This window comes from Chiloscyllium punctatum, chromosome 44 (assembly GCF_047496795.1).
Source record: "Chiloscyllium punctatum isolate Juve2018m chromosome 44, sChiPun1.3, whole genome shotgun sequence".
Taxonomy (NCBI): domain Eukaryota; kingdom Metazoa; phylum Chordata; class Chondrichthyes; order Orectolobiformes; family Hemiscylliidae; genus Chiloscyllium; species Chiloscyllium punctatum.
Window position 1 is genome coordinate 35,977,459 of NC_092782.1, and position 26,303 is coordinate 36,003,761.

General features: G+C 41.1%; 2 protein-coding genes across 2 annotated transcripts in view; both read right to left on the reverse strand.

Annotated features, from left to right (window-relative positions):
• Positions 1-9,551, reverse strand: part of LOC140466639 (cadherin-related family member 3-like) — a 49,099-nt gene extending 39,548 nt beyond the window's left edge. The window contains exons 1-6 of the mRNA XM_072562080.1: positions 9,442-9,551; positions 7,251-7,436; positions 6,300-6,388; positions 5,761-5,883; positions 2,318-2,433; positions 306-451 (exon numbers count right to left, since the gene is read on the reverse strand). Coding sequence (XP_072418181.1) covers positions 306-451; positions 2,318-2,433; positions 5,761-5,883; positions 6,300-6,388; positions 7,251-7,436; positions 9,442-9,523 — 742 coding nt within the window. The 5' untranslated portion in view covers positions 9,524-9,551. The remainder of the gene's footprint in view (positions 1-305; positions 452-2,317; positions 2,434-5,760; positions 5,884-6,299; positions 6,389-7,250; positions 7,437-9,441) is intronic.
• Positions 9,552-9,793: 242 nt separating this feature from the next.
• Positions 9,794-26,303, reverse strand: part of LOC140466608 (cadherin-23-like) — a 48,456-nt gene continuing 31,946 nt past the window's right edge. The window contains exons 20-27 of the mRNA XM_072562057.1: positions 26,067-26,155; positions 25,007-25,114; positions 24,763-24,872; positions 24,518-24,663; positions 23,322-23,510; positions 21,122-21,210; positions 13,904-14,026; positions 9,794-9,913 (exon numbers count right to left, since the gene is read on the reverse strand). Coding sequence (XP_072418158.1) covers positions 9,794-9,913; positions 13,904-14,026; positions 21,122-21,210; positions 23,322-23,510; positions 24,518-24,663; positions 24,763-24,872; positions 25,007-25,114; positions 26,067-26,155 — 974 coding nt within the window. The remainder of the gene's footprint in view (positions 9,914-13,903; positions 14,027-21,121; positions 21,211-23,321; positions 23,511-24,517; positions 24,664-24,762; positions 24,873-25,006; positions 25,115-26,066; positions 26,156-26,303) is intronic.

The following is a 26,303-nucleotide window of genomic DNA, read 5'->3' on the forward strand; positions in this document are numbered from 1 at the left end:
TATCTCTGCTGCATTGCATTTCCCATTCAGAGTTGACTTGCCTTGGTTTGAGATTGTTTTAGTTAACTGTGAATGGTAATTTCTGTTGCATCTCAGTGCCAATAATGGTGGTTGTTTTTGTAATGCTTTTCTCATGTTGTTTAAGTTGGCGTTACCTCACCAAGCTGAATTCCTTGCATGTTAGTCCAGATTAGTGCAAGACATAAAGCTTTGACTTTGTGTTTCTTTTTTAGCAATGTTTCAGTTCCTTTCCCTGTGTGCTTTGTTGATGCTCATGTTTTTGCTGCAAGCGAAAACAGACTTACCAATGTCTATTGAGAAAAGAGGTTGAGGATCAATAAACTCAAAGGAAACATTATCACTTTGATCCAGGTCAGAAGCTTCCATCTTCACCAGCAGAGTACCAATAAACACTTCCTCTTTTACATGAATTGTGTCCGAGGGGATAGGACTGTTAAAAGAAAAAGCTTCAAGTGTTCTAAAAGTAAATATTTAGTAAAGTTAAACTTAGTACATATAGCATGAAGACTCATCAAATGTATTGCTGATTTATCAATACTTCATTCTATGAAATTTCTGCTTAGAGTAGACTTGATAGCTCTCCAGCATGACGTATGGCAGTTTTACATTGCTACAAGTTGCCTAATAGAATTCCAGTGTCAGATTACCTGAAGCAACTCTTAGTAAGTGAAATTCAATTTATTTTGTATAATGTGCAACAGTGGACCAGATTTTTATCTTCTACTGGAGGCTCAATTTAATCTTAAAAAGCTGAAATTAAATTTGCTGGAAAATCAATTTTCCTTCACCTTTCAACCTGGTACCATTTTTGTGTGGCCTTTCTGTAGATTGAAAAGGCCTTGGGTGCAAGATGTGAATCCACCTCTTCTGAGGAGTGCCAGAAAATTGTATTTGCTTCTGCACACAACTTCCATGAATTGGTGCAGGTTGTGGAAGTGCTGCAAAAGACACCTCCGAAAAAGTGTTCGTGACAACTGGGCGAAACCTGCCGAGAAGTCAGACCATTCTGTCAATTTGAAACATCATCATTAAATGCTATATTGTCATGTAGATGTGCTTTCAAGGTAATTATTTATTTCAGGCCACAGAAAATCCGGTGCAATTTGGCTGCATGTGACATAACTGACCATTGAGGCACTGATCTTATGTCTTCTGTTTGAATATCTTTAAGTTTTAGCAAGAACTGACAACACTGTAAACTCTCTGCCATCACTTAACTGAGACCTCAATAAGCTGTTTTCCTTCGTAATGGTGTATTCAGAAACAGGGTTGGTTCTCAAGAGCTTTCAGTCATATGCCTGTGATATTACTGTCTGTCTGCTCATCCTTAGTCTCCAAAATGAGTCAAAGAAGAGTCATAGAGATGTACAACACAAAAACAGACCCTTTGGTCCAACTCATCCATGCTGAGCAGATATCCCAATCTAATCTAGTCGCATTTGCCAGCACTTGGCCCATATCCCTTTAAACCCTTTCTATTCATGTACCCATCCAAATGCCTTTTAAATGCTGTAATTGTACCAGCCTCCACCATTTCCTCTGGCAGCTCATTCCATACACGCACCACCCTCTGCATAAAAAAGTTGCCCCGTTTTATATCTTTCCCCTCTCACCCTAAACCTATGCCCTCTTGTTCTGGATTCCCCCACCACAAGGAAAATACCTTGTCTATTTATCCTATCCATGCCCCTCATGATTTTATAAACCTCTGTAAGGTCACCCCTCAGCCTCTGACACTCCAGAGAAAACAGTCCCAGCCTATTCAGCCTCTCCCTATAGCTCAAATCCTCCAAACCTGGCAGTATCAGCCTCTGCTTGACTAAGGTATCTATGCATTACAATCTCTCTGATCAAAAGGTTGGTAGAAGCAGAAGATCTTTCCATATATAGAAGTACTCTGGATGTTTCCTTAAAAAATTGTAAACTGCGTGGCTGCAAACCTATTGCAGGAAGGTGAGGTTAGGCTGGAAAGGTTGTTAGGGACAGGCATGAATGGACATGATGGGTTACAAGGCCTCCTTTATGTACTGTAAATTTTCTTCCATATCTAATGATAAACAATTGATATGTTGACAGCCATCCTCTGTACAATTTAAACTTCGATTTATAGCTTTTCTCTAGAAAATTCACTTCTTTCATGTTCAGTATTTGTTTCTGTAATGTCAGTTCCTATAAATATCATAACATACAATAAACAGATCATGCTCTGCAGAGTTAGGGATAGAGTTATGGCAGGTGTAGTCAGTTCTATTCGCCGGTGAGTAAGCAACATTAAGATTATATTTGTTTTACTTACGTAAATATGGGTGCTTCATCATTCAAATTATTAACTGTTATAGTCAGAGTTCCTTTGCATGACATCTGTGGAGGGGGACTTCCTTCATCATTTGCCACAATCTTTAGTGTGAAAAGCTATGCAAATCAATAGGAAAAGAATAAGCAATGTATTTTGTTTTAACAATCTGTTTTTGTGGCTGTATTCTGTACATCTGTTCTATCAATTAGACTTCTTTAAAATTTACAGCAGTTAAATTGATACCAGTCAAATCGAGTTACATTTGAGGTTCAACAATGCAAAAGATATTGCTGCTTGGCAATGAATCCTTGCTATATACTGCTTTTAACACTTAGCAGATTCCAGTTCCGATATCCTGTTCATTTCCTTTTGAGGTAAAACAGTTGCTGATGCTGCCAGCAAAATGACCACTGTCTTACACGATGAGGTGTCCACCCAGCCTTAAATCCTGCCTTGGGGTAATGACAACAAATTATGCTTGGTGTCTCTCTGTGCCTCGTTAAATGCAGCTGTGCTATGACATTGCACATCTGTGTCTTACTACTGTTGTTGAATAGATTACAAAATAAATGGTGCTGTGATCTTAACATTTTATTGTTTTATCAGTAGGGAAAAAGCTAGAGTCCATAATAGGACCATAACATATAGAAGCAGAATTAGACCAGTTGGATCATTTGATCATGGCTGATATGTTTGTCAACCCTATTCTCTTGCTGTCTCCCTGTACCCCTTGATCCCCTTATCAATCAAGAACCCATCTATCTCTATCTCAAATACGCTCAATGACTTAGCCTCCACAGCCCTCTGCAGTAATGAGTGCTACAGATACACCACCCTCTGGCTGAAGAAAGTCCTCCTCATCTCAGTTCTAAAGTGTCATCCCTTCACTCTGAGATTGTGCCCTCAGGGCCTAGTCTCTCCTATTAATGGAAACATCTTATCCGTGTCCACTCTATCCAGGCCTTCAGTATTCTGTAAGTTTTAATCAGATCCCTCCACATCCTTTTAAACTCCATCAAATACAGACCTGATTATAAAAGATATAATCACTGGAGATTACTCCTCACTAGAGAGGAAGAAAAGGACAACCAATTCCCATTCCTAGACGTGATGGTACAGAGAACACCGAATGGAGAATTCACCACAAAGATTTACAGGAAAGCCACACACAACAGACCAAGTCCTGAACTATGAAAGCAACCACCCCAACACACACAAAAGAAGTTGCATCAAGACACTGTTCAAAAGGGGCACAACACACTGCAGCGCACCAGAGCTGCAAAAAGAGGAAGAAGAACACGACTACAATGTATTCGCTAAAAATGGATACCCCCACAATTTCAACAACAGATGCCTAAGGGAAAGACAATGGAATGAGGACATGCCACAAACCAAAGGACTAGCCACATTACCATACATCAAGAACATTTCTGAGCTGACAGCCAGACTACTACGACTACTAGGACTCATAACTCACAAACCAACAGCCACGCTCAGACAACAACTCACCAGGACAAAGGACCCGATACCCAGCATGAGCAAAACCAACAGAGTGTACAAAATCCCATGCAAGGACTGCACAAAACACTACATAGGACAAACAGAAAGACAGCTAATGATCTGTATCCATGAACACCAACTAGCCACGAAATGACACAACCAACTATCCTTATTAGCCACACACGCAGATGGCAGGCAACATGAGTTCGATTGGGACAACGCTACTATTATAGGACAAGCCAAACGGAGAACAACCAGGGAATTCCTAGAGGCATGGCACTCATCCACAGATTCTATCAACAAACACATCGACCTGGACCCAATATACCGGCCACTGTAGCGGACAGTTGGAACTGACAACCGGAAGTGGCAGACAGGCCACTATAAATGCCGGAGGAAACATCACAGAAGCGCTTCACAGGAGGATCCCAAGCACTGAGGATGTCACCTAGACAGGGGACGAAACATCTGCAACACAAATTCCCAGCTCGGCGAACAGAACCTCAACAACGAGCACTCGAGCTACAAAATCTTCTCACAAACTCATAAAAGATATAATAGTGAAGCACTTAGAAAATAGTGACAGCTTTAGATAGAGTCAACATGAACTTCCAGAAGGGAAATCCTGCTTGACAAATCTATTGGAATTTTTCAAGATTTGATAAGGGAGAGCCAGTGGATATTGTTTATTTGGACGTTCAGAAGGCATTTGATGAGGTGGCTCAGTGGTCAGCACTACTGCCTCATACCACTAGGGAATTGGGTTCAATTCCAGCCTTGGGAGACTATCTGTGTGAAGTTTGCACATTCTCCCCGTGCCTGCGTGGGTTTCCTCCGGATGCTCCGGTTTCCTCTCACAGTCCACAGGCATGACATTTAGGTGGACTGGTCATACTAAATTGCCATGGTGTCTGGGGATATGCGGGTTAGCCATGGGAAGTGCAAGGATAGGATAGGTGAGTGAGCCTGGGTGGAATGGTCTTCAGAGAATCTGTGTGGACTTGTTTGGCAGAATGGCCTATTTCCACACTGTAGGGATTCTATGATTAGAAATCAAAAGGTCCCAAATAAGAGATTGACATTACATTTGTGTTCTTCACCCAATGTAGGGAGTGAACTGGAAATTGAGAGGAACATAACATGAGGTATGATAATAGAGTGTATTGGACAGGTATTGCCACCTGGGGACACTGCCAACTATACCCTGGCTACCTCATTGAGGGGCTCCGATAAGGAACAGGCCTCCTGAGTGGGCAGCCTGTGCCTTACAGAGGGACCCATCCCTTCAGTAACAAGGACTCTTTTCGGGGAAGACCATCCCCCCTTTGCTATCAATGCCTTGCTCCCTCGCTGGGGCCTGCAAGTATATTCCCATTGATACCCCAATTCCATTTAACAGGTCTCTGGGCCTCCTTTGACTGACCTACAAGACACCAAAACTTTGCTGAGCCTCTGCCTTACGACTGTTGGGAATGGGCTAGCCTTTGTTAGAGGAACTAAAGTTGCAATGGTAGGCAATTAATTGTCGGGTGGTCAATGTTAAATCTAGATGGGACTTCCAGAGTCAACTCAGTTGAGGCTGCCCCTAATATTCCAGTCAGAGGAGCAGGGCCACCTTAAAAACTCTGACCAGTGCTTTGGCCTTTTTATATTCACTCACAATTTATAACAAAAATAAAGCCTGGTCATGACTTCTGCAGCTGTTTTAAATTATTTTTTTAACAAAAGCAATGTAAACAGTTCTCATAAGTTATATACAGTCTTGAGGTTAAATGATAAATCTGATTGAGCAAGCGAGTGATTGTTCACTCCTGTCATTTAGTTTTAACTAATATGCAAATACTAAGAATCCATGGCTTATTTCGGGATTTGATCTCCTCAGTTCAGTAAATAATAAAACAGAAATAATACACATTATTACTGGTCTATTAAACTTTCCTTACATGATATGTGTTGTCATAGTCTAATGCTATTGTAGAGTTTCTGAACACGATTCCAGTATCAGGATCAATGCTGAACAAATACCCTCCTGTAACAGGACTAGACTCCTGGGAATCAATACTAAACTGAGAGAAAAAACAAAAAAAAAACTCATTAGTTGTTATTCAGAATAAATCATGTTACTAACATTTCATCCAGATGTCGTTACGTGGTGTTTTCAGTATAAGTTCAGAAGATGAATCAAACCCCGTCACTTTGACCTTGAGGGAGGGAGGAATAGGAGGATTGTTGATAGGGTGAAATGTGGCAAATGATGGGTTGTGGGGGGTCGGTGAGGGTCGTGGGGGAGCAGAAGTAGTATCATTGACCTAAGGCTTGAACAAGGTAGTTTTATGCTCAAAGTTTGGTTTGAAATTGCGTAAACTACTGCTTTAGATGCAAAATTTTGATATGCTTTTTGGAAGGCACAGTGGGCCACATTTCCAAAATTGTCCTGTGTGAGTATCTATTTGTACGATTCAGATATTAGGAAAAAACCTACTGTCATTGAATCCTCTACATCAGGGTCTGTCGCAGTAACTTGGTAGATGGACTTCAGATTTGGGTAGTTCTCATCAATGTTCACTGTGGCTGCAAAATAACCACAATTTTTGACAATTTTTAAATGCATATAACGTTGTGAAATTGTTATTTTTACAGACTGGTCATCATCTCATTCCTTTCACCACCACCACTACCTCCCATTGTCTGATTTGTCATTAGTGAATTTCATCTTGCTGTTCTTCTTGCTTCACATTTATCAAGCGGATTCTTCACAGACTTTGCTTCCAATAGTTCAGTGGTTAGCACTGCTGCCTCACAACACCAGGAACCTAGGTTCAATTCCATCTTGGTAAAAACAATGACTGCAGATGCTGGAAACCAGATTCTGGATTAGTGGTGCTGGAAGAGCACAGCAGTTCAGGCAGCATCCGAGGAGCAGTAAAATCGACGTTTCGGGCAAAAGCCCTTCCTGATAAAGGGCTTCACTAATCCAGCACCACTAATCAATTCCATCCTTGGGCAACTCTGTATTCTCCCTGCATCTGCTCTGGTTTCCTACCACAGTCCAAAGATGTGCAGGTTGGATGGATTGGCCATGCTGAGTTGGCCTAGAATGCCCAGGGATGTGCAGGCTAGGTGGGTTAGTCATGAAAATGCAGGGTTGTGGGGATAGGGTAGAGGGATGGATCTGGGTAGGATGCTCTTTGGAGGGTTGGTGTGATTCGAAGGGCCAAATGGTCTGTTTCCATACTGTTGGGATTCTAAGGTAACTTGTATTTCATACAATAAAATGCATCTTATTAAGATGAGAGCCTCTTTGAAAGATTTACTTGAGATTGATGCCCTTTCACTCTAAAGCTACTAGGCCCTTCCACACAGTCAAGGAAAAAAGAATGGTGGCAGCATTCTTCTCCCCATTAAAAATGATAAAAGTTAGCTTTATGCTCACCTGTTCCCTGCACAAATGCTGGAGACGTACACACTGGAGGTTCATTGACAGGTTGTAATAATATAGTCAGTGTCACTGTGACAGTATTGAAACCCTTGTCAATGGCAAACACTTGGAGTGAATAGGATCTTTGTGTAGTGCTGCTATCATAATCTAAAACTTTTATTGTTGTCAAGATCCCTGTGACTAAAGACAAAAAAGAAAATATTAATTTTCAGCCTACAAACCCGTGAGAGAGCAGCTTAGAATCTCAAAGGAATAAGACCCAATATTCAGGTCCTCCTTATAGTTTCTGTAACAATGCCCATCATACCAGTGTACCTTATAGTTAATTGCTATCATGCAAAAAACAAGATGATTTGGTAGACAAGCAAGTGTTTGAATTCTCTCCCACACCAGGCCAAGTGAGCTATGTTAGTCCTGACCCTGAAACAGGATGGTAACAGCAAAGCTTCCCAAAGTGAGCAATATTACAAACAGCAACATTGCAAACAATCTAGTGGTGTAGCAGTTTCAGGGCAATCCCCAGTTTTAAAAGGAAAGGCCTGCAGAAAATGGCCTTTTGTGAAAAACTGGTCAACCTGGCATCTGTGCAGGCAGGATTTCCCAGCAGGTCTTGCCAGAATAAGGGCACACCTTCTTCTGGGAACAAAGATCCTCAGATGTATGCGACAACCCGACTAACAAAATGGCACCCGTCAAACATTGCATCAAGGGACAGGCATAGAAATGGTAAAGAACCCCAAAACTGTGAACAACGGAGCATGTCTAATTCGTGGGATATCGATTTACTCTAATCTGAAACCAGTTTGGGAGGCTCCATGAAGTTATCAAAATTTCAGTTAATTACATTTGGGACGGTATCGACTCTTTTGTTTCCACGAATGATGAGATTAAGCCGGCCCCAGCTATCACCAGAGATGTTTTGTGAAACGGAATTACCTGAGGGGCGGAGGGGCGGAGCTGGCTGGCCCTTTGGAATCGCAAAGGTAAAGGGGGCAGCAGGACCAGCTATCGGGGCTCTGTTCCTTTCTCACTCTCCTCGCTCTGAGCTCACTGTGTCTCTGGACACCAACCCTTTGGGGCTGAAGACATCGATGTGTCTGTGACCTCGGACTTCAGAAGTCCTCAACAACACCTCAGGCAGAGATGGGAGCCCCACTGGACAAACAACAAGTCCCTCTGAGACTGGAAGTACCCTTTTCAGGCCTGGGTCACTGTTACTCTGGAGTAGTTGGTTAGGCATGGGGGGAGGATGGTTGTGTAATTCTTAAAGTATAAGTATCCTGTAAATTGTGTAAGGTTAAAGATTTAGGCTGTGTCTGCTCCATTCTCTTATATTTTATGTCATAGTGTACAGTATAAGTTTCATCGAAGTGTTGTACAGATTGGGCAAGTTGAGTTTTTTCTGTAATAACGTTCACTGGTAATGTTGAACTCATATTTGAGTCTGTCTGTGCTTCTTCTGGGTACACCAATTCTGGCTGAGTTCACAACAGATCCCAGGCTATAATTCCAGTGTCAAGGACCAAAGGGTGATCTTTGTGATTCGAACCGCCCACTCAAAAGGGATTGCTGGTCAGAATAAGCAGTTTGATCTCTCTCTCTCTCTCTCTCTCTCTCTCTCGGGGTACTGCCCGAGTGGGTAGTTATTAGGTGGCCGTTGTCCCACCAACAGGGGAGGGAATTGCTCAGGCATTGGTGGGCGTTCACAATTACTGTGTGGAGAGAAGTTCTAACTCACTGGTCAGGCTTTCAACAGTGAGCTCAGTTCAGCTCTCTCTCTCTCTCCAGCGGAGTTGTCTGAGTGCAGCATTCCGGGTCTTTGAAGTTTCAGAGCCTGCTGGAGAGAGACCACCACAATACTCGGACAAGCCCAGACACCAGCCTGAGTGCAGAGTAAAGGAAAGAGGCCCTTCCACAGTGGTCAGTGGTGAAGATTACTCATACACAGCAGCAACAGTGAGGTGGAGAAAGAAACTGACTCAGCCTTGGAAATGATAGGATAAAACTAGAATGGGAGAGTAACAATGACAGGAAGTACCTGAATTGAGATGGCCTCAAGGAGATGAATGAAAGTACACATTGGGAAGTCAGGCTAGAATAGCTCATAGCCTGACCCACCCATCAGCTGATTGTTACAAATTAACGAAATATGCCTATGTGCATTTACATGTTTATATTTGCTTACCTGGATCAATGGAAAACTCATCAGATGGACTAGCTAATTTGAAAGATACAATATCACCAGCATCCTTATCAGTAGCATTCATCTGCAGTACCACTGTTCCATTCAGAATATCATCTGTGATGTTGATTGGATTTTCAGGGCTGAAATTTAAGATTAAGGATGGATTCGTACATTCACTCATTGAGATTAACAATACATTGTTTTTTCAGCTCAATGTTTCAACAATGTATTTATCTTTAAAGCATAAATAGACAGTGCAAGTAAATTAATTCTAATATTTAGGGTAAAGTTCAGTTATAAATGACTCTGTGTTCTTAAGAAGCCAGTACATTCAAGCCTTTCAATATCTACCTTACCTTACAATAGGAAGTTCATCATTCTCATCAATGATGTTAATGGTCAGAGTTCCTTCACAGGATTTTTGTGGAGCTGGGATTCCTTTGTCTTTCACTGTAATTTCCAATTTGAAGACCTGCAAATGATCAGCAAAACAGCTGCTAAACAATGACTGAGGTAATCTAACCTTACCTGTTGAATTCTAATTCTATTTGACAAATACAACAACTTCTCAGTCTCTACCTCATATTAAACTTCTACGTAATAAAATTTAGATTAGATTAGGTTATCTACAGTGGGGAAACAGGCCCTTTGGCCCAACAAGTCCACACCGACCCTCCAAAGAGCAACCCACCCAGACCCATTCTCCTACACTTACCCCTGACTAATGCACCTAACACTACGGGCAATTTAGCATGGCCAATTCACCTAACCTGCACATCTTTGGACTGTGGGAGGAAACCGGAGCACCCGGAGGAAACCCATGCAGACACAGGGAGAACGTGGAAACAGTTGCCCGAGGCAGGAATTGAACCTGGCTCCCTGGCACTGTGAGGCAGCAGTGCTAACCAATGAGCCACCGTGCCACCCCCATTGTGAGTTTACCCCAGCCTTCACATTTTGCTGAGACAAAATTGCTTCACGTTGTTTAGAAACCTTCAAGCACTCGTTAGGTTTTGGAGAATCACTTGCTAGGAGGTGAAGATTAAAAACCTGGAGGTAGCCAAAGAAATGGTGGCACGGTGGCACAGTGGTTAGCATTGCTACCTCACAGTGCCAGAGACCCGGGTTCAATTCCCACCTCTGTGTGGAGTTTACACATTCTCCCCGTGTCTGTATGGGTTTCCTCCAGGTGCTCTGGTTTCCTCCCACAATCCAAAATGTGCAGGTTAGGTGAATTGGCCATGCTAAGTTGCCCATAGTGTTAGGTGTAGGGGAATGGGTCTGGGTGGGTCGCTCTTCAGTGGGTCGGTGTGGTCTTGTTGGGCCGAAGGGCCTGTTTCCACGCTGTCAGTAATCTAATCTAAATAAAAGGGTGCTAAACCTCATTATATTTCCAGCTTGCATAAATACTTGCTTCTTTTGTTATAATAGTTAGTTCTGCATCCATTTGCTGAACTGAGTGGCAGGCATATCTGGTAAAGACTGTTCCATTCTGCAAAGCATTGTCCATATCCACACTTAAGGAAATGGGAAAGCTTCAGTGGTTCACACCAACCCAAGTTCTCGATGCTTTGAAAGGCTTTAGCAGAACTCCTGCAAAACTGTTGGATTTTTCCATGAACAGCTTTTAAGGGATTAGGTATAGACAAATATCTCCCAGCCTGGCACCAAACTGTCAGACAATACCGTGTCCCGGAGTCCTGCTACATTCTTATTTGCCAGCCAGCTGTACTCAATGGGCAGGCAATGTTCTCCTCAGTGGACTGACAGAGTGTGGCAGGTAGTTTACTGAGGAAATGTAGACAGACCAACAATTCTGCATAACAATAATTTTTTTTTTAGATTAGATTACTTACAGTGTGGAAACAGGCCCTTCGGCCCAACAAGTCCACACTGACCCACCGAAGCGTAACCCACCCAGACCCATTCTCCTACATTTACCCCTTCACCTACACTACGGGCAATTTAGCATGGTCGATTCACCTAACCTGCACATTTTTGGATTGTGGGAGGAAACCGGAGCACCCGGAGGAAACCCACGCAGACACGGGGAGAATGTGCAAACTCCACACAGAGAGTCGCCTGAGGCGGGAAATGAACCCAGGTCTCTGGCGCTGTGAGGCAACAGTGCTAACCACTGTGCCACCGTGCCACCCACGATGCAATGGTCAGACAACCAACATCACTTCCATTAGGCTATTAACCCTATGTTTCTTTTTAACAGTCTTTCCCAGTGGTAACTTTTTATGTTACTATGGCTGGTTAAACCTAACTAGAAATTAATAGCCCGGAATTTGCATCAAAACAATGCTATCATAATTCTTATAGTATAAATCTGACAGTAATTTAAAGGGTCTGAATCTAGATATTGTTGTCACATCTGTTTTGCTCCTCCATTTTGTGGTGCATTAGGTTTGACGCTGTGGCACTCACCCACTAATCACCTACTAAACATGCTAGAAAAGTTAAAACTAGTGCATGCAGTCTAGATGGTGCAAATGATTTTTGCAGCGCAAACAGCAATTTATGGGCAGCATGGTGGCTCAGTGGTTAGCTCTGCTGCCTCACAGCGCCAGGGTCCCAGGTTCAATTCCAGCCTCAGGCACTGTCTGTGTGGAGTTTGCACATTCTCCCCGTGTCTGTATGGGTTTCCTCTGGGTGCTCTGGTTTCCTCCCACAGTCCAAAGTTGTGCAGGTCAGGTGAATTGGCCATGCTAAATTGCCCATAGTGTTAGGTGCATTAGTCAGAGGGAAGTGGGTCTGGGTGGGTTACTCTTCGGAGGGTCGGTGTGGACTAGTTGGGCCGAATGGCCTGCTTCCACATTGTAGGGAATCTAATCAATTGCTGGAAAAACTCAGCAGGTCTGGCAGCATCTATGGAGAAAAGGCAGAGTTAACATTTTGGGTACAGTCACCTTTCTTCAGAACACTAGCAGATCTGCTGAGCTTTTCCCAGCAATTTCAGCTTGCATTTCTGATTTCCAGCATCCACAGTTTTTTTTTCGTAAATGTTGTGTGAAAATTGATAGGTAGCTATAAAAAGTATTAACGACAAGTGCTGCTTATTTATCACTGGAGTATCCAGGCCATTATTGTTACTGTATTGTGTTTGCTGTGATATGCTCTTAAACAAACATTTTATTAGTGCTTTCCTAAAAGCTCTATTTTTCTCACTAATTTGGTGTTTATTCACTCTTGGCCTCAACATTCACAGAATTCCTGATCTCTAACATAAATGCAGCAATGGATTGAGAAGAAAAAGCAAGCTGCTCAGTTCATTTGCTGCTACAGTTTGTCTATTTATGAAACATTCTGCAAACTCATTAAGAACCGTTCCATTTCCTCTTCTTGAAATAACTCATCAGGTGTTCATTTTAAATAGAGGTGAGTAATTTATCCAAATGCCCTTTAGGGGGAAAAAAAATCTGCCATCCTTAACTAATCTGGCTGACCACAGCTAATGTGGTTGACTCTTAATTGCCCAGAAGATATAAATGCAGGCCTAGCTATTCCTTGTGAACAAATGATTTAAAAATCCTGAAATCAAACAAAAGCCCTTGAGTATAAAGAAAACAGGGAATATGTTGAACGAGAAATTAGAAGGGCTAGAAGGAGCCATGAAGTGATCTTGGTAAGTAGGATTTAAGGAAAATCCAAAGGCATTTTATACGTTTATATGGAGCAAGAGGATAACTATAGAAAGGGTGGGTTCATGCAAGGACAAAGAAGTAAATGTATGCATGGAGCTGGAGGAAGTGGTTGAGATCCTTAATGAATACTTTGCATTGGTATTCACCAAGGAGAAGGACATGGATGACAGGAGGTTAGAGAGGGGTATGTTGATGTCTTAGTGTACGTCAATATTAAGAAGGAGATGATGACCCTGATGACTTATCTATCTGAAGGAGGCACGGGAAGGGATTGCTGGGGATTTGACAGAATCGTTGTATCCTCTTTAGCCACAGGGAAGATCCTGAAGACTGGAGAATAGGCAATGTTGTTCCTTTGTTTAAGATGGTCAGGAAGGATAATCCAGGGAATTATAGGCCAGCGAGCCTTGTATCAGTGGTAGAGAAATTATGGGAGAAGATCCTTAGGGACAGGATTTACTCCCATCAGGAGTAGAATAGATGTATTAGAGATAGTCAGTCAGCACTGCTTTATAAGGGAGGCCTTGTCTTTCAAACCTGATTGAGTTTTTTGAGGAAGTGACAACGATGATTGTGGGTAGGGCAGTGGATTTTGTCTACAAGGACTTTATTGAAGCATTTGACAAGATTTCTCATGGTAGGCTGGTCCAGAAGGTTAAGTCACATGGAATCCGTGGTGAGTTGGCAAGTTGGTTACAAAATTGGATTGGTCAGAGAAGCTTGTTGGTGAGACCATATGCAGCAGATGGGATTAGTTTAGAATGTTATCATGATCAGCAAATATGGTCATATTAACAGTTAAGGAAATTTACATGGTATCCCGAATCATAATCCAGTGACATTGAAGAATTTTGATAGACAATTCCTGTTCCTGAATCAATGCTGAAGAAATTTCCTCCTGCAACTGGGCTTGATGTCTGGGATTTGATATCAAACTGAAAAGAAACAAAAGGAGAGCATTATTTTCTTTCACGCAAATTTCAAAATGACATAGCTGTTATTGGATGTATCGCTCCTCACACCCACATTTTCTCCTGTCCCCAACTCAAGACAGCAATTTTTATTTGAATGAGAGCAGCCAAATGAGACACCCCCAACAGTGGTTCTGAGATGCAAGCATTAACATTTCTAGTGAAGCCTGATCACGCCCCTAACCAATTGCAGCACACATTGGTCACTTTAACAAAAATGGCAGTAATCTTAATGTTGAGCTTGACAGCCAGGGGGAACCCCATCCTTGCTGTTTGTGGGACCCTCAGCTCATTTTGGTCATTAATTAGTTCCCATCAGGGCACAGTCCCTTTAAAAGACAGGCACCTACCCACTGGAGCCACTGACCAATTGGAGGGCAAACAGTTCAACAGTTACAGTAGCTCCATCTAGTGTGGTGGTGACTGCTGGAACTGCACCTGGAAGATAAGGACTCCATGGAAATAGGCACCCTCGTCAGAGGCCTCTGAGGAGTTGACAGCTCTGGTGAGAGTTGGGTTTACTGAAAGCCTGGGAGGTATCGGCACTGGGATAGCCATCGCCAATGCAGGGCCACTTCTTGTCTGGATACAAGGGCCCTCCCATCCAATCTCACAGGCACTGCATCATGTTTCTCCAGGAGGCCTCATCAGAATGGCATAAGACCCAGCTGCCATTCTTAATGTCAGTGGTCATGGTAAGAGATCCTTAATTGGTCACTTAGAGTCATAGAAATAAACAGTCCCTAGGTTTCTTATTAACATTTTTCACTTTAAGTCTATGCCCTCTAGTTTTGGACTCCCTTAATCTGGGGAAAAAGACCGTGGCTATTCATCCTATCCATACCCCTCATGATTTTATAAACTTTGATAATGTCACCCCTCAGCCTCTGAAACTCCAGGGAAAAATCTCCAGTCTATTCAGCCTCTCCCTCTAGCTTGAACTCTACAACCCTGGCAACCTCCTTGTAAATCTTTTTGGAGCCCTTTCAAGTTTAACATCATCTTTCTTAGAGCAGGGAGACTGCAATTGAATGCAGTATTCTAAACATGGCCTCATCAATGTTATGTACAGCCACAACATGACCTCCCAATTCCTATACTCAATGCACTGACCAATGAAGGCAAGCGTGCCAAATGTCACCTTCATTATTCTATGTACCTGCGACTCCATGTTCAAGGAAATACGTACCAGAACCCTGACATCTCTTTGTGCAGCAACACACCCCAGGGCCCTACCTTTAATTGTATAAGTCCTGCCCTGGTTTGCCTTAGTAAAATGAAACACCTCATATTTATCTAAATTATACTTAATCTGCCACTCTTCGATTCATTGGCCCATTTTATCAAGGTCCCGTTGTACACTGAGATAACCTTCTTCATTAACACCAATTTTGGTGTCATCTGTAAACTTACTAACCATACCTGCTATGTTCACATCCAAGCCATTTATGTAAATAATGAAAAGCAGTGGATATAGCACCAGTGTCCTTGCAGCACACTGCTAGTCCCAGGCCTCTGGTCTGAAAAACTATCCTCTGTCTCGTACCTTCAAGCCAACTGTGTATCTAATTGGTCAGCTCCCCCTGGATCCTACGTGATCTAATCTTGCTAATTAGTCTATCATGTGGAACCTTCTTGAATGCTTTGCTGAAGTCCATCACTCCGAACTTCCACAATCTTTTTTGTCACCACTTCACAAAACTCAATCAAGTCAATGAGACATGATTTCCTACATACAAAGCCATGCTGACTATCCCTGATCTATCCTTGCCTTTCCAAATACATATAAATCCTGTCCCTCAGAATCACCTCTAACAACTTAACCACTGCTTACACAAGCTGACTGGTCTATAGTTCTTTGGCTTTTCCTTACCATCTTTCTTAAATAATGGTATCATATTAGCCATCCTCCAGCCTTCAGGCATCTCACCCATGGCTGTCAATGATACAAATATCTCAGCTAGGGGCCTGGCAATCACTTCCCTTGCTTCCCACAAAGTTCTATGGATACACCTCATCAGGTGCCAGGGATTTATCCACCTTTATGCATTTCAAGACCTCCAGCACCTCCACTTCTGAAATATGGACACTTTTCAAGACATCATTTATTTCCCGAAGTCCCTAGCTTCCATGTCCTTCTCCACAGTAAATAATCGCGTGAAATATTCATTTAATATCCTACCCATCTCCTGTGGTTCCTGTGGCCTCTTTGATCTTTAAGGACCCTATTCTCTCCTTAGTTACTCTTTTACCTTTAATGTATTTGTGCAATCTCTTTGCATTTTCTTTAACCCTATTTGCCAAAGCTATCTCCTATCCTCTTTTTGCCCTCTTGATTTCCCTCTCGGGTATACTCCCACTGCACTTATACTCCTGTAGGGACTAACTCAATTGGTAACTGAGTGGGAGGGTCATTTTCCAGCCTCTCTGCCACTGTTACAATGGCATGGTCTCGGGAATAAAATGGACACTCCCTGCCTAGCTATTTTATGGGCTCCCTGTCTCCTGTGCCATCCCTAGAAAGCATCATTACATGTGAGGTCGGATCAGTTTCCGATGAAACAACTCTTCAAATCTTCATGAGTTCAATGGCAACAAAAATGACAAGAGATGTGTTACTAGTAGCCAGCCAGATACTGCCCCATTACCAGTAACGTAGAAAATTAGCAGCATGAGAAGACCATTCAATCCATTTAGCCCAATTCTGCCATTTAACATGACGAAGGTGCATCTTCTCTCTCAAAGATATTATCCTGCTTCTCCCCATATATCTTAACAACTTTAAGTTCTAGGGATACATTTCTTTATTTCCTAAACATATTTAGTAAGTTGGCCTCCTCAATCTGCTGTCGTAGAGAATTCCACAGGTTCACTAAACTCTGAGTGATGAAATATCTCCTCTTCTCAGACCATATGACCATAAGACATAGGAGCAGAATTAGGCCATTTGACCGACCGAGTCTGCTCTGCCCTTTGATCATGGCTAATATATTTGTTAACTTCATTCACCTGCCTTCTTTCCATAACCTTTAATCCCTGACTTATCGAGAATGTTCCATCTCTGCTTAAATAAACTCAATGTTTTTCAACGTGTTTCACAGAATCACCACCCTCTGGTTGAAGAAATTCCTTTTCATCTCAGTTCTCAAGGATCATCCCTTCACTCTGAGGTTGTGCCTTTGGGTCCTGGTCTCTCCTACTAGTGGAAACATCATCTCCACATCCACTCCATACAGCCCTTTCAGTATTCTGTAAGTTCCAATGAAACTCTCCCCCCCATCCTTAAAAATATATCAAGAACAAACCCAAAGTCCTCAACTGTTCCTGATACGAGACAATCTTCATCCTTGGGATCTTTCTTGTAAACCTCTCTGGACATTTTCCAACACCAGTACATTCTTCCTGAGGGATGTGGCTCAAAACTGCTCACAATATTCTAGATTTGGTCTGGTATACAGCCTCAGCAGTACATCCCTATTATTGTATATTAGCCCTCTCAAAGTGAATGTTAATGTCGCATTTGATTTCCCAACTGCCAACTAAACCTGCATGTTAACTTCAACAGAATCCTGAACTAGGATTCTTAAGTCCCTTGCACTTCAAATTTCTGAAGCCTTTGCCCTTTTAGAAAATAGTATACACCGCTGTTCTTATTGGCAAAATTTAACCTTACACTTTGCCACTTTGTAATGAATTGGCCACTTCTTTGCCTACTCTCCAAGCCTGTCCAAATCCTTCTGCAGTCTTCTCGCCTCCTCAGCACCACCTGTCCCTCCACCTATCTTTGTGTCATCTGCAAACCGAGCAACAATGCCCTCAGTTCCTTTGTTCAGATTATTAATGTGTAACATGAATAGATGTGGTTCCAACACTGACTCCACTAGTCACTGGCTGCCATCCTGAAAAAGATCAGTTTATCCCCACTCCATGCCTTTTGCAAGTCCACCAATTCTCTACCCATGCCCCAACACCATAGGGTCTTATCTTATTTTGCAGCCTCTTGTGTGACACCTTGTCAAAGGAATTTTGGAATTCCATGTAGATCATTATCTCCTCAAAGAATTCTAACAGATTTCCCCTTGACAAAGTAATGCTGCCTTCACCCAATTTTACCATGCACTTCCAAGTACTTCACAATCTCATCCTTAACAATGGACTGTAAAACCTTACCGATGACTGAGGTCAGGTTAACTGGCCTATAATTTCCCGTCCTCTCCTTCCTTCCTCACTTCTTAACTATTAAGTTACATTAGTAATTTTCCTGTCCTCTTGGACACTCCTTGATTCTAGTAATTCCTGAAAGATAACCACCAATGCCTCCACAATCTCCTCAGCTAGTCCATTCAGAACTCTGGGGTGTAATCCATCAAGTCTGGGTGATTTAACCACACTCAGACTTTTTAGCTTCCCCAGCATTTTCTTCTTAGTGATGGCTACTACACGCACTTCTGCCCCTTGACTCTCCTGAATCTCTGGTGCACTACTAGTGTCTTCCACTGGAGAGAATGTTGCAAAGTACCTGTTCAGTTCATCTGCCATTTCCTTGTTGCCCATTATTACTTCTCCAGCTATTTTCCAGTGATCCAATGCCCACTCTTTCCTTTCTCTTACCCTTTTGGATATCTAAAGAAGTTATTGCAATCTTCTTTTATATTACGAGCTAGTTGGCCTCATATTTCATCATCTCTCTCTCTCTATTGTTTATTTAATTGTCTTCTGCTTGTTTTTAAAGGCTTCCCACTGCTATGGCTTCCCACTAATCTTCTCCACATTGTAGGCTTTATCTTTTGCTTCTGTGCTGCTCCTGACTTCCCTTGTCAGCCATAGTTGACTGTTCCTCCCCTTAAAAAAAGTCGCCATAGGTGAAGTTACCATAGTCTTTGCAGACCAACAGCTGCTCTCTCACTACACCAAAATGACTGGTTGGTTGAATCAGAAGTCCAACACGCCGCAAATGAGGGGAGATGTTGAGAAGGAGTATCCTTCTACACCAGCTGGTCTGGGATCTGAATTCGTGTGCCATTGCTCTATATTACAAACCAGCTGTCCAGCCAACAGATCCCTAAACTTTATATATCTCCTCTCTAGATCTAAGACAATCCTTAATTTCTTTTGTTAACCATGGTTGGGCCACTTTTCCTGTCTAATTCTTAGACATTGGAGTGCAGGTTCATAGTTCCTTGAAAGTAGAGTCACAGATAGATAGGATAGTGAAGATGGCTTTCCTTTACTGGTCAGAGCATTGCATGTAGAAGTTGGGAGGTCATGTTGCAGCTGTACAGGACATTGGTTAGGCCACTTTTGGAATATTGCATACAATTCTGGTCTCCCTCATATCAATAGGATATTGTGAAACTTGAAAGGGTTCAGAAAGTATTTACAGGGAATGTTGCCAGTGTTGAAGGATTTAAGCTAGAGGGAGAGGTTGAAAATGCTGGGGCTATTTTCCCTGAAGCATCGGAGGCTGAGGGATGACCTTATAGAGGTTTATAAAATCATGAGGGGCATAGATAGGATAAATAGGCAAGGTCTTTTCCTTGGGATGGGAGTCCAGGACTAGAGGGCATAGGTTCGAGGTGAGAGGGGAAAGATTTAAAAGGGACCGTAGGGGCACTTTTTTCACACAAAGGGTAGTGCATGTATGGAATGAGCTGCCAGAAGAAGTGGTGGACACTGGAACAATTACAACATTTAAAAGGCAGCCAGATAGGTATATGAATAGGAAGGGTTTAGAGGGGTATGGGCCAAGTGCTGGAAAATGGGACTAGATTAGGTTAGGATATCTGATCAGCATGAACGAGTTGGACCGAAGGGTCTGTTTTTGTGCTGTACATCTCTGTGACTCTGTTCCTTAAATGTCAGCCATTGCATATCGAACATCCTGGTTTTTGATGAAATTACTTAATTTATCAAGCCAACTCACTACTCATACCTTTATAGTATCCCTTTTTTTATTCAGAACTATAATTTTGAATTGAACTATTTCACTTTCCATCCCAAAGAAGAGTTGTATCGTGTTAGGGTCACCTTTTCCCAGAGGTTCTCTCATAACTAGATCAGTTAATAAGCTATTCTCATTGCTTAAAAACAAACATAGGGTAACATGTGTCCTGATTTGTTCCACGATATACTGGTCTATAAAACTATCTCATGTACACTCCTACAAGGCTGATCATTTCCTGAATCCTTTCTCATTTTTGCACTAATTATATTTTTACTAGCCATGCCACCTCACCTCCTTATCCTTTTTGCCTGTCCTTCCTGCAGTTTAAACCCCTTTGGATGGTAAATTCCCAGTTTTGGTTACCCCATAGGCATTCCTCCATTTTCAAAATCATACCATACCTTGTTACAACTGGATACAGTCAGTTCTGCCATAATGTGGTAGTTCTGTTCTCATGCAATCTCATGAAGTAAGAAAATTGTTTAATAGCGGCACCATTTAAACTAATGGGGCCAGAATCGTGTCATAACCAATACAGACTTTAAAAGTTCATGCTTTAGAAACAGTGTTCCCAATTTCTCAATTGCATTATAGTGAATTCACATTAATGAAATGTGTGTTATAGCAGAACAACCTGTACACATTAATTCATCTACCTTATTGCAAATGCTCTGTTAAGTCAGGCATAGGACCACTTAGACTTTTTGATATTTTTACACTTTTTTTTCCAGCCCAAAAGCCCTAATAACTGCTAGCTGTCATTCCTGCTGTCTTCCATTTTTGTGTTTTTTTTAGTTTTCTTTGCCTCCCTACTTTCCTCTTGTGTTGAAATGCAGAGCAGGTTTGATATATAGAACACCTTGCTCCTTCTTGATGTTGCACTGAAGTTGACTCCTTTCTGACATCTATGGTCTGTTATAGGGAGTATATTCATTTCTCAAAGAAGGTGCTGAAATTAAGTTGTGATGTAGCTTTGGTTCCCTTCATGTTGTAATCCTAAACAGTCTTCATTAATTGACACAATTACCACCAATTCCTATAGATCATTATTTTCAGGCATATAGCAACTAAATTAACTTAATAATGTAGTAATTATCACACTAGGAAAACCTTACTGTTAAAGAGTCCTCAAAATCTGGATCTGTTGCAGAAACCTGGTAGATGGCTGTTAGGTCATCATTTGTCTCATTAATATCAACTGATGCTGCAATTGAAGAACAAACAAGAATAGCGGTCTGGTCACTCTTGATGTTTCTGCATCTAATATATGTTCACTATCCGAGAGTTTCATTTCAGACGCAATGTTAATCTGCTTGCTACTTTAATGGCGACAAAAGAGGAACTTTTTATTGGTCCACATCAGACCTGGTTTAAGAATTTCTGTTATTACACCCCTACCCAGTTCCATCCTGGGATACTTCATCAACAAGGGGTGCTGTGTTTTGGAACAGTGAGACCATTATCAGGGTTCTGAACAAATGCCCTTTTTATTATTATCTTCTAACTTGAAGACTGAGTGGACAAAACACTAGGGCTATGTACTGGTATATTTAACTAGGGAATCTTGGTGATCCTTTCTGCCATTTATCAGAGTCTGCTCCAAGGTGTCTTGGCTTGGATTGCATATGGACCTTACAGTGTTTCAGCTCTGTAAACAGTATATTGTTTCAATTGCTGAGGTTTGTAGTTCTGCACACTGAGGAATGCTAGAAGAGCTCTGTAAACTGTATATTGTCTCAATTGCTGAGGTTTGTAGTTCTGCACACTGAGGAATGCTAGAAGAGCTCAGTATAATCCCAATTGGGGAGGTAACCAGTTGTAGAATCCCAACAAAGCATAAAGAGGCCATTCAGCCCATTGAGTCTGCATTCATGCTCTGAAGAGCACCCCACCTAGACTCAGACCACTACCCTATCTCTGTAATTCCATATTTACTATGGCTAAACCACCTAACTTGTACATTCCTGGATATTATGGGACAATTTAGCATGGTCAATCCACCTAACCTGCACAACTTTGGACAATATGGACATCATCATGCAACTCCATTCACTGTCATTTCTCCTTGAGCCTTGAGAATGACATTAGGTCATGTAGAGGCTGTAGAACAACCATTTTGCAGTTTAATTGTTTGCAGTAATGAATCAATAAGGCAGTTTCTGAAATGTGGGCTATCAATATAGGGCTGTAATTATAACTGTTTATGTTAGTCTTTTGTAAAATCGGGTACAAAAGTAATTTGTCTCAACATTAATATTAGAAACAGTAATCCTGTACCAAATGGTTCTGCTTGCGTTTACACCAAATAATATTTATTGTCTACATTTTAATTGTAGATAGAGCTTCTGTGCTCCTTGAAGAATTATTTCAGATGCAATTTTTTTTGTCATGTTAATAAGTCAAAACATCACCTTTAAACACCAGATCTCATATTTCACAGACCCTCTGGCATGGATTTTAGTTTCAGGGGTTGGAATATTTTAATCAATGTGCACCTAACAGTGTAATAGTTAAGTCAGATGCAGTTTTTTCCAAAATATGAAAAAAAAATGCTGGCACTCAGCAGATCAGGCATCTGTGGAGAGAGACGGAATTAAGACTTCTGGTTCATGACCTTTCATCAGTACAGCAGTTAGATAGAAATGCAACAGTTTTTAAGCCAGTTTCTAGGATAGGTGTTGGAGGGAGAGGAGCAGAAGGAACAAAAGGGAACATCTATGTTGAGGAGGAAGTCGAGGGTCATTAATCAACAAAAGACTTTGTGATATGAAAGAAAAGAGAATGGCGATGAATCTCCAAATATGCAAAGGTTCTGTCTGTGATAAACACGTGAATGTAAAGAGCAGCCATATGATTGCAATGTGAAGAAAGAAATGAACCATCAAAATGACACAAACAAATGAAGATCGAGGTTATGAAAGTTGCTGAATCTAAGCCCAGAAGGCTGGAGAGTGTCAGAATGGAAGAAAAGGATCTGTTCCTTGAGTGTGTGCTGAGCCAAACCTATTTATATTCTTTTCAGATACATAATTAACTCTTTCACCATCAGGATTAAACAAAGTGAACAGTCATGATGTGGCAGAATTCATTTTGATTTCCCAAAACTGAAACTTACAAGTGTCATATTTTTACCAAATATCTCCAATAGTTCAGACACTGAACTTCACAATCTTAGACTGCATTTTACCTGGAAGCCATAATGAGGACAGACTGTTGTTGGAAAAAAAACTTGACTCAATGTTATCAGAGCAAAGTCAAACTCATTGCAATTATTATTCAACTAAATATTACAATTAATAATTTAAGTATCTTCACCTGTCCCTGCTGTAAATACAGCATCACATATTGGATCTTCATTGACGGCAATCAATGAAATACGCAGGGTGCAAATTGCTTGGTTCCCTCCCAGGTCTTTAACGACCACATTTAATGTATAGAATATGGCCACAGACACATTGTCATAGTCCAGTGTGAATGTATTGGTGATTATTGCAGTATCTCCAACTGAAGGATAAAAAAGAAACATGCACTTCAGCCAGATAAAACTCAGGAAAGTAGTATTTCCTTATTAACATAACAAAATGACAACTGGAAGTGCCGATTGTACTGGTTTATAAATTATAAGTCGAGAGGAACAATTAACAGAGAGTGTGAGCAAACCAAAAGATTACTTGAATGGGGAATGAAATGTCACAAAAGAGGGATACGCTTGAAGAGTCTATATACTCAGAGAGTAGTAAGGGTATGGAATGCTTTGCCTGCAATGGTAGTAGATTTGCCAAGTTTAACTCCAGTTAAATTGTCATTGGACAGGCATATGGATGTATATATGGAATAGTGTAGGTGGGATGGGCTTCACATTACTATAACAGGGTGGTGCAACATCGAGGGCCGAAGGGCCTGTACTGAGCTGTAACGTTCTATGTTCTATGTTCTATAACTCTCATTAATGGCCGGGATTTATTCGTCTGAACCCTTCTGCAGGTTTGTGCGGCATTACCTACATTACAATTCACCCAGTTCTTTCTCTGACCCATATCAGAGCAAAGGTACACAACCAATATATTAAATGGCAAAATAATGGCATAAAATACTACTTGATCTATACAAATATTCATCATGGAGAGAGAAAAGTTGCATAAAGGAAAATTAGAGTAAAAAAAACACATATATATAAAGAGCAATATCATAAATTTGCCCGAACGATCCGACTCAAACGACACTGAAATATCAAATGAAATGGTACAACATGCAAATATCAGACACATCATGATAAAGAGTGATCATGTGCACTGATGTGCTCGTATACAAATAAAAAAAATCAAATAAGAAACATCATAACCACAAATAATATCCAAATAGCAGATTAAAGACCTACATAACTCAGGACCAAGAAATGTATGAATGAGCCTCAAAAACAGGAACAAATAATTACGCATAATAAAACAAGAAATAGAAAAGTCTTATGCAAATCTCATCAGTATCCTATGTATAATTAATTGCATTCCTACCTTGGGAAATTTGAAAGGAAGGATCATTTACTGCAAAGCTATAAGTCAGGCTATCACTGTTGTCACTATCTGAAGCAGATAAAGTTGTCAGTGTTGTCCCAGCAGCCACATCATCATTAAGGGTTAAGGTACTTGATGGGCAGTTGCTGAAAAGGTACACAGTTTTCCTATTTAGTAAACAATGGACCATTAATGCAAGTGAGAACTGGTCTTGTCTGATAACATGGTCATGATGTTTAATGTACCTGATGATGGGAACTTCATCATTTACATCAGTAATTGTGATCGTTACTGTGCCTGTGCAAGAGAGGCTTGGAGATCCCGTGTCACTAATAGATATCACAGCGTAGAAAAGCTGAAGGCAAAGAACAAAACTCAGGATTACATCAATTAATGAGATCTATGTGAATGAAGTTTGTAAATTGAGTTGAATAAGGTATCTGTGCTGAAGATTCTCTTCTTAATCAATAATAAAAATGTATTTCATACCATGTCACCATTTTCAAAATCCAAAGCAGCTGCTGTGGTAATCTGACCCAAGTTGTCCAGGTTAAATAGTGCAGTGGTTTTCGTGGTGGAACTTGACAGAAAAGAATACTTGGGGAAAAAAAAGAGAAAGTTATATATCTGTCAGTTAATATTCAATTCTTTTGGTGAGCATTTGGATGAACTTTACTTTCTGCCTTATTTGAACCTGAATTTGGTCAGATCAAACCAAATTGAAGTTCCAGATTTAGATTTGGATCCTGTTATCTGCAAGTCTCCACCTGAATCTCTGATAATCAATTCCAAAGTGAAAATCGATGACCTACGAAGTGATCTCTTGTGCTAGTGTTTAGGGAATGTAAAGATTTTTGCAATGTTTGAGGAGATACCAGAAATGAAATGGAAAAATGAGGATAGAGACTGTGGGACAGGAATTGGAGAAAGTATGGAATGCGGGAGAGAGGACAAGAGATGAAGTGGTGTGGCAAATGGGGATGGATAAAAGTAAATAAACAGGAAAAATTTAAGATAAATGTGAAGAGAGCAAGAAGAATAAAGAAGAAGGTGGCACAGTGGAGAGGGGTCTGTGGGAAAATGGGCAATAAGGGAATGAGGGACGAATGTTCAAATGTTAAGTTGGGAAGATATGTGGAAGAGAAAGAGAGTGAAGAAGGTGGAATTTGGGGTTAGAATTGAATGGACAATGAGGGCAGGAAGGCAAACAGGAGAGATTGAGGAAGAGGAGGGACAAGGAAAAAGATTTGATGGAGAATGATCATTTCCAAGAATGTCAGTTCCTCTCGGTCAGTGCCCCTATGATCAACACCTTTGAAATCTCCATTTAACAGAATTTTAATTTAGTTACAAACCACATGAACACTATCACTGTGAGAATGTATACTCCCTGATTCTCCCCTGATCTCTGACTATTCTCTATAAACCATCATATACATATTACTGGAAAAAGCCGCAAAGCATTTTAAATGAGGTTCCAAAGTTGACTTGCCTATCTTAAATATAATCAAGATCAAAAATGCTATATATGTTTTAGGAAAAGACTTACTTGCAAAGGATCTTTATCAGGATCAGTTGCAGTTAACTTATAGACAGAGGCACCAATAGTAATAGTCTCTGGAAGAGCAACAGATGGTCCTGTACCAAAGGAAATATACTTCATGCAAACAGCATTGTATTGATGTATAAGTGATACATTAATAGCAGTAAATTTGATTATTTTTCTGATTTCCAATGATAAAATATTTGAATAACATCTTCACTTTCTTGGTGGCATTTATCCCAG